This window comes from Fistularia commersonii, chromosome 14, assembly GCF_037954325.1.
Source record: "Fistularia commersonii isolate RoL2024-O1a breed Wild chromosome 14, RoL_Fcom_v1.0, whole genome shotgun sequence".
NCBI lineage: Eukaryota > Metazoa > Chordata > Actinopteri > Syngnathiformes > Fistulariidae > Fistularia > Fistularia commersonii.
The window spans coordinates 5,482,249-5,491,176 of NC_141297.1; the positions used below are offsets into that span (position 1 = coordinate 5,482,249).

Consider the following 8,928-nt stretch of genomic DNA (forward strand, 5'->3'; position numbering starts at 1 on the left):
AGAGGATGCAGAGGTTGGCTGGAGTAGCTGTGGGGACCTCGAAGGAAGCAGCTCAAAGCAGGGGACTTGATTAAAACTAGAAAAATCTACACATTGTGTAAAATATCTAGTTCTGTTGGTTCTTTCCAGTCACATTATTAAAATGAACCTTCGTTACTTCAAACTCTGGGAAAAAAAACCCAAATTCATCTGACGACTATTTGAGTTCTGCTAGTTTGTGAAGAAGAAAACACAATAAATTATCATTTTGAATTTGTTATCAGATATTGTTATGTATTACGAAATAAAAAGGAGTTATCTGAATTTTGGCATCTGCTATCCGTCTTAATCCAAAGTCCCCTTTTGTTTCTTTGCATATGAAATGCATCTTGAAATAAACGCACAGGTCAAGTAAACACATTGCTCTTTATTCAAGCAACACCAACATAATGAAATTGTCTTCACCTTCTTTTCATCCCTTTTTCTTTTTTTTCCCCCTCCTTCCTTGCTCTGAACAGCAACAGTCTGGCATGACCAGTTTAAGGCTTTTTGATTTTAGCATTGTGTTTGAGGTACAGTCCCGCTTGTCCTGCTCCTGTCAAAACAAGCTGATTTGTTTTTTTTTACAGTGCCTCTTTTACACGGTGGACTGTTTAGCACCATAATAAAGTATCTCTGGCGTTTGTTCCAGCGTCTGTGTTGGTCAAAGGTGCTCAGCGGGCTGCTGATTTATTTCAGTGTCATCCAGAGGGAGAGGGGGTGAGCTGACTGAACAGTGTTTACAGCGAAACTGTTGTGTCAGTGACACGGCTTCAAATTAAACACACATGGTATAAGTTCACCATTTCATACACACACACACACACACACACACGCACATACACACGTGTGCGCTTGCTTGCTTGCATACATGTGTCCATACCGCCTTGCGTCTTTTGTGTGTGGCTTGAATAGATAATCAACCCTGATGTATTAAACATGCCGTTGCCATCGGTTATATCGAAGCTAATTTTGGGAGCCTGGAGTCTGTAGCTAATACACACAACCAAACATGAATACAGTACAATTACAGACAGTGCTGTCCCTCTATAACATCCTCTTAATTGCACAGTTTAATTTACATTAACAAATGTTTAACCTGTGTAAAGGGACGCAGTGTGAAAAACAGAAGTCCGCAGGATGCATCCTGCAAAGGAAGCTGAAATCATAATGTGGCTTTTCTCAAGCACACGTCTCCTGGAATGTGCATCTTATTTGAATAATAAATAATAATCATCCTAATGGCATGGTCCATCAAAAGAAAAAAAAAAGGTTTTCTCTTATTTCCTCACCGTAAAAAAACAAACAGGAATGTTGTCAGTTCGTCAGTCCCACCGACAGTGTGAAAACGGTCGTAGCCTTGTCACAAACAAACACACTTTCTACTGTTTCTTATCATTTTCTTCCACTTTTTTTTTTTTTTTTTTTACATTCAACTCCAACGTTGTTGCTTTTTGATCTGGCTTTCAGGACTTAAGCAGCACTATCAGAGACTCCAACACGAGTGAACAGCTACAGGGGCGTGTCTTATCTATTGTAGATTGTGCTTTCTGTCATTTAAATGCGTCGCCCGCTCACTCCTGACTGCATCCTCTGCGTTTCTAGCTGCCATTATTAATCATACGTGTTGAAGGCTCGTCCCTGCCGCCGGCAGATTCTGATGTGCTCAAGCGTATTCGCCCAGGAGGACTTCTTGCCTCTGATTGATGGTCGTGCAGCTTCAATCTGCTGCCTGTGCTTCTCTCTAAGTCCCCTCGGCCCCATTCCTGCGCCGACCTGAGATGTCACAGCACCCAGTGCGTGGCGGCCTGTCTTTCGTCTCTCGCTGCTCGATGGTGCGGTGAGCAGCAGGAGTACGCGTGGGAGCCGCCCCGGTGAGAATAATCGGCCTCGGACAGGAAGTTAGGGCTGCGTCGTAGCGCCGTCGGCAGCTCACACCGTAGTTTCGTACTCCATCACTTCTTTGGGCGTGCCCAGGCAGCGGTACTGAATCCTGGGTGTGACCGGGGCGGCGCTCTCCAGCACCAGGATGGTTTTACGCAACCGGCGGTCGATGTAGTGCGCGTCCCAGGCCGGGTACTTCTTCCTGGGCAGGTCTATTCGGATGACCGGCCCCTCTGTCCTGGGTGTGAGGGGGGCCGCGGGGGTCTGCGCCCCCCGGGGCGGTCGAACCTGAAACACGTCTCCGTCTATACCGGGCCCCGACTCCCTGTCTGACCCTTTAGTTCTCTGCAGGGTCCTGGGGGGGCTGCTGACCAGGTCGGGCGGGAGGCTGGAGGTCGGGGAAACCAACGTCTCAGCCGCCGCCGCCTCCTTCTCCACCATGTAGCCCCACGCCGAGACTGGGCCGTCGGGGTGCAGCAGACAGTAATAAACAAACATGAAGAAGGTGCCCAGGGCGTAGCTGCTGGCCACCACGCATACCATGATCACGGCGTAGAAGTCTGAGGTATTGGGGCCGCGGTACAAGTACCATGCAGCGATGAGGGCCACGTTCTCCGCCAACACAGTCAAGCTGTAGATGAGCATTCGGCAGCGGGTGCGTCCCTCTCTCACGCTGAACCAGCAGAACACGTACACGATGCCCACCATCATATTGTAGATGATCTCCTCCCACTTGGACATGCAGAAGTCTGTCTCGCCCTGAATGATCCAAAATGTCATGATGCACCAGTGGGCCACGATGAAGATGCCGAAGTACAGCTGGAACACGGAGGCGAAGAGGGCGAAGGCCAGCGCTCTGGCCCCGATGGTGAAGAGGTGCCACAGGATTTGAACGATGACAGCCTTGTAGGTCATGGGCAGCTTGTCGTCTCTAGAGTCCCTCAAGACCTTCTGGTAGGAGGCGATCATCCAGGCCAGGGATATGAGAGAGGCGGAGGCCGAGAGACCTGGAGCAGGGAAAGAGAGAGACTGAAGTTTGACAAGAGGAAAACTGTCCCAGGTTTGTCTCTATGTGATGTGTGGATGAGAGGGTGAATGGTTGAGAGAAAGACGAGATGAGATGAGATGAGAACAACTTTATTTATCCCGAAGGAAATTGTTGTGCCACAGTTAAAAGCGAAAACATAACAATAATAGATAATAGGAAGGAGAGAGAATAAGAAATACAATAAAATATAAATTGTCAAGGTTGTACGTCTATGTATGTTGCCCCGTGATTGAGTGGTGAGCTGGGATAAGCCCTCTATGCAGTATAAATGGGTGAACTGACAGTGCAGAATTTTACTGCCTGCATGCAAGCATTATGTGTTTTTTTTTTCCCCCACAGTTCTTTTGCTTGCATTATGTCTTTTTTTAATCACATGAGAAGTTACCATTAAGATCATGAAATCCCTTTGAAAAACAATTATGATTGAAAAAAAAAAATATATCCCATTGCCATAAAATGCTTATTTATAGGTTTTTTTTTTGGTACCCATATGTCTTCACTGTGGACAACAAAACAAGAATGTCTTTGTATAGGGAAACCAGGCTGTACATATGAGAACAAACACTTTGAATCTTGAATCTATTAAGCAAGAATTGCAAAGAAAAATAATAAGAAATTCCTTAAAAATAAGTCGGAGACTTGGAGTAAAATATTATCGATAATTTCCAATGACTGAAATTCTGAAAGGTCAGATCAGTCTCGTTTTTTTCTGTTGTGTGTGTTAGACACGTGGATGGTTGTTTTTCCCCACCCTCTCGGAACAACAGCAAGATATATGTCCTTCTAGGCTAGTGTGGTGGCGGCGGCGACAGAGGGATGACTCAGGATTCGCAGCAAGGCCCCCCCAGACGTGTGATTTGTGTGTGACATGTTGATGACACCGGGTGCCGCGTCAATTGGTCATTTCGGCGGCGGCTCTCACCCTGGAGGGGCAGCACCAGGCCGGCATGGATCATGATAGAGAGCTGCAGCACCAGCTGCGGAGCGCTCTTCAGGAAGGACTCCAGCAGTCGCAGGATGCTGATGTCGGCGCTTTCAAACATCATGCGCCAGTAGTAGTGTCGGCGTTCCGGGTCCCGGTGCCAGCGGCTCTGGACGCCCAGGTACAGGGCGTGGACATACCTGCGCGGCAGATGCAGCACTCAGCTTAGAGTGAAGTGAAAAATTGATTATCTTTATCAAGTGTAAGCGAAACAACAAGAAAAGCTGCTGATTTCTGGCCATTGTTGATAAATAGTTCAAGGTTATTCACATTCTCAGCTGCAATTTCAGGGCTGATTCACAGAAAGAACACAAGCTTAGTCTTCCCTCCTCAGGGACGGAAGAAGAGCTGTCAGATGCTGTGTTTTCCTTCTTTTTTTGTTCTTAAAACAAGGGGTTTTGGACCAAGAAGCACCTAAACTCTCCCAGAACAAGAACATCCCTGGTTGGATTCCAACAGGGAGGAATCTCCGTGTCCGCGTCGGTTTCCTCAGGGTTTTCCGGGTTCCTCTTGCAGCCCGAAAACAAGCAGGAGGTTCACTGGAGACCCTAAATTGCCCAGATGTTTGAGTGAGAGAGTGAATGCTTGTATGTCTCTAGATAATGCGTGGAGGAGAGCATGAATGGTGTACATCTTTATAGGATGTGTGAATGAGAGAGAGAGTCAATGGTTATGCGTCTCTATATGTGGCCCTGAGATCGATCCACGGTGAACCCCACCTCTCGTCCAACACAATAGCTGGGATTGGCTCCGGCCTCGCTGCAACGCTGAGTGCAGGGTAAGTGGTATAGATTATGAATGAACGAAGGGCTTCGGTGCATTTACTATTTCTTTTGCCGGATAATGATCCGATACTGTGTGAAGTTGATGATTCCCTGTGTTGTATGATATCATTCTTTTGAATGTGCGCACACAGCATCCGGCTCCAGATCCAAATATCACCCATCAGCGTTGCAGTGAATCCGGATCGTCTCCTGAAAGTGTTTCAAAAAGTGAAACAGACGCCAGAGTCTGCACTCATTATAACAAACTCTAGAAACTGTCAGTAGCCTTGCCAAAAAAAAAAAAAAAAGGGGGGGGGGCGGCTGTTTGCTTCTTCTTCCTCCGGGATTTAGATTAGACTCCAACTGAACTAAGCTGCTCTGTGCTTTTTTTTTTTTCCATTTTAGTGCAGACAGACATCAGAGGGGAGGATGTGGAGCTTGTCTGCCGCCGCACTTCAAATAGAACCAGTCGGCAGGGCTGCGCAGGAACAGGGAGGAGGAGGACAAGGAGATCTCCCTGGGTTTGCTGACAGCCCCCCCTCCCCCTTCAGCGTCAACTTCCTGTGTGCATGACCTTGTGTCACACTCACGCGTCACATGCATGTGAGAGAAAAGCCTGCTCCTCGCCCAAGGAGGAGCTGTAAACATCTAATCCCCCCCCCCCCCGGGTGGAGGTGGGTAGGGGGTAATGGGTGGTTGGGTGGGGGGGTTGCATCACAAGAGCCCGGGTCAACAGGCCCAGTGAAGCACGATGGGAGTTTGTGTAAGCCTGGTGCGCCCCAGGGCGCCACGGGGAAAACAGAAAGGAGCCCCACATCGGGAGGGGGCGATGTGGGTGAGACACGCCCTCGATCCTGCCTGCGTCCACAACCTCGGTGCACTGCAGAAGCCCGAAAGTTAGCGTCCGGCAGCTAAATCCAAACATTTGATTTTGATTTCATTGCGATTTTGTTACCGCTTCCTTTAGACTGCCATGCAGGTGTGAGCCTCCCCGCCCGGGCTGGGCCATCGGGCCTGCCTCCTCTTCTTCCTCCTCCACCTCTACAGCATCCTCCAGTTATCTGACCCACAGACCTACTAGCATCCATATGCGAGGAAGAGGAGGAGGGGGGAGGCAAGCGGGATGTTTCCGGTGTGTTTTGTCGGCAAAGATACTTCAAGAGATGGGACCGTGGCAGCCTCTGGCTAGAAACTGAAAATACACTCTTTAAGGGAAAAAAATGGAAGGTTGAGAGGACACACACACACACACACACACACACACACACACACACACACACACACACACACACACAGACACACACACACACACACACACACACACACACACACCAAATAGGAAGCAACTCCCGTGACATTTATGGCGGTTCATCATGCCCAGCTGGACGCCCCCCCCCCCCAACCCCAGTGGACAAAGGGATTTCTCTTTGTGTGTGTGCGCGTATTTTCCACGTAAGGAGATTGGTGTGGATGAGTTGATGATTTTTCCCGGGAGATGATTGACCTAGAAGCCCGGCAGGGGGGTGGGGTCGGGTGGGTGGAGTCTAGGAATTATTTATTTATTCTTTTTTTTTTTTATTCTCTTGCTCTACTGCTGGAGAGAAAATAATACAAAAAGACATGCTGGCATTCCGGGTGATTTCATAAGCTACGGGTTGTGATGTTGAACTTTAAATACAAACACGCACACACACACACACACACACACAAAGGCAGGATGCACACACCCGCACCACCACGACCATCCCTCCCCGATCGTTCTTACCTCCAGACCTGAGCCAGCTGGAAGGTGTGCACGACGCCCTGGAAGAGCCACATGAAGGCTCTGCAGCAGCCCCGGGCTCCTCCCCCGGCGGCCGGCCTGGGCTGCACCCCGGCGGCGATAGGGGCGCTGGCCGCGCCGCCGCCGCCGTCCTTGCCGCCCTCCACGGCTCCGACCACGGCCGCGGTGCCGCTCTCCGCCGCGTCCGAGAAATCGTAGGCGAACCAGCGGAAACTGAGCACCTGCACGACCGCGGACGGCACGACCACGAAGACCAGGGTCAGCGCGAAGCACCAGTAGTCCCGCCGCAGGTAGTAGTCCGCGGCCAGCCACAGGTCCGAGGCCCCGTCCGAGAAGAACACGAGGAGGGCGCACAGCGTCCAGCAGCAGTCCGGGACGGAGTAGCGCTGCGCGGCTACGCGGCTCGGCGCCACCCGCGGCTCCGGCCGGGACGCGCGCTCGGCCGGGATCTGGCTCCGCGCGGTGCCGTCGGATTTCGCAGCCATGTTTGTCGAAGGGAAGAGAGTAAGGGATGGAGGGTGGGGGGTGATGGAAGGGGTGGAGGGGGGTGGAGGAGCCTGTCGGTCGGTCGGTGTGGATGCTTGTGGGAGAGAGGGAGGGAGGGATGGAGGAGGAGGAGGGAGGTGGGAAGTCACCGCCGCTCATCGATCAGCACTGTATTATGGAGGAAGAGCAAGTCAAAGAGATGAACGCAGCGGCTCCGCGATGATGCCTTCACACACACACACACACACACACACACACACACACACACACACACACACACACACACACACACACACACACACACACACACACACACACACACACACACACACACACACACACACACACACACACACACACACACACACACACAGGCTTTGCATTCTCCAGGGCGAGGGGGGGGGGCTTCCGCCCTAATTAAGATATAATTAGAATTGTTTGAAATAAAAAAAAAATGATTGCTTCGGATTGTGAAATCTGGTTCACACGATTAAACACGTGTTGAAAAAACGAAATAAAATGAATGTTTGATCTGGACCATTTTCCTGCAACACACACACACACACACACACACACATAATGTTTCAACCCAAGCACTATTGCACACGATTAAACAAACCTAGAAAAAATAAAATATTTGTTTATAAACCTTACACACACCACCACACAACTAGTTTTGTAGCCCCTGGGAAGTACCATTCATATTTATGTACTATTCCCCTTATTGGATCTCATTTTATTCGTTATATAGTGTAGTATATTGTGTTTTTCTTCTCTTTTTTTTCTACACCAAAGGAGTAGCTTTCCAATTTTGTTGTGTTCTGCAATGGCAATAAAGGCTATTCCATTCTTTTTAATGTCCATTTCAACTGCATTTTTGTGTAGCATAACTTATATGTATATTTCTACTTGTAAATTATATGCATAGCATACATCAACATTAAATGCGCAAATCCATCTGTATAATATATTCATAGTACTCGATCTACAAAATCACATTAAAATTGACATAATATACCATGTATGTACTGATAATTGATTGTATCTGGATCTGCCCCTTTTTTGCACTTCTGGTTAGATGCTAAACTGCACCCCATTGCCCTGTACTTTTACAGCTGTTATGACAAAGTAGAATCTGATCTAAATAACAATGTATTTTTGTTTATAAAACAATGTATAAAAAATAAATGTGTAATTCATCCCACCTGTCTATTGTATTTAGCACTATTGATGTTGCATTTAACCAAAATAGTCAATTGCATTTCCTGTTAATTTGTTGCATTTCTCCTCCAAAAGAAAAAGTGAGTTTTCTTGAAAAAAAAACATTTAAAAAATTATTTCATTAAGAGTAAAACCCATGACTTATTCTTACATCCTTGAAGTTCGTATCAGTGACACTGGATCATATTTACTGTGTTTAAATATTTATAAAAGGTGTCTTAATGTCACCTCGGATGAAACATGGTACGCATGCATGTTTAGGGGGGGGGCTTATTCAGCATAACACCAGGGTACAGAACATTAGTTTAAGAAACTGCTGAACAATGCAGATGAATAATGACTACAAGTATAATGTCATCAAACCAAATAATGTAAATCAAGAGAGCTACTCTTTCAAGCGCTGGAGAGTATTTGTGCATTTCTGCCCTCCAACCCTTAACACTGAATTTCAATTCACGGCTTGGAATCATGCAGAATTAAATGGTTACAAGTGGTGGGAAAAGGACCTTTATTACTATTGAAAATATATTCCAATACAAGTTCTTCTTTTGAAAAAAATACACCTGACCCCAATCGAGTCTCGGACTTGAAAAAGATATTGTGCTTCTTTTTCCAGCATCTGATCAGTGCTGAGCAACAAGACTCGAAAGGGTCCGCCACAAGAAAGTTGCTAAATAATACCGGTGTTAAACGTTGCACGTTAGAAGAGCCGGTTTATTATGAAATTACATGTCTGATTATT

At 47.6% G+C, this 8,928-nt stretch overlaps 1 protein-coding gene across 1 annotated transcript; it reads right to left on the reverse strand.

The window, feature by feature from the left end:
• Nucleotides 1-386: 386 nt before the first annotated feature.
• On the reverse strand, nt 387-6,984 carry xkr7a (XK related 7a). The gene is made up of 3 exons (XM_086159790.1): nt 6,462-6,984; nt 3,873-4,072; nt 387-2,909 (listed from the first exon to the last, which is right to left on the reverse strand). The coding sequence occupies exons 1-3, from the start codon at nt 6,962-6,964 to the stop codon at nt 1,951-1,953; spliced, it is 1,662 nt and encodes a 553-aa protein (XP_086015916.1). The 5' UTR covers nt 6,965-6,984; the 3' UTR covers nt 387-1,950.
• Between the last annotated feature and the right edge of the window lie 1,944 nt (nt 6,985-8,928).

What these genes read in the sequence shown, in the direction of transcription:
- xkr7a (XM_086159790.1), bottom strand. Translation starts at nt 6,964, where the DNA reads ATGGCTGCGAAATCCGACGGCACCGCGCGGAGCCAGATCCCGGCCGAG. An exon ending in CAGCTGGCTCAGGTCTGGAG is followed by an intron (nt 4,073 to 6,461) that starts GTAAGAACGATC and finishes TCTGCCGCGCAG; the next exon opens with GTATGTCCACGCCCTGTACC. An exon ending in CCTGGTGCTGCCCCTCCAGG is followed by an intron (nt 2,910 to 3,872) that starts GTGAGAGCCGCC and finishes TCCCTGCTCCAG; the next exon opens with GTCTCTCGGCCTCCGCCTCT.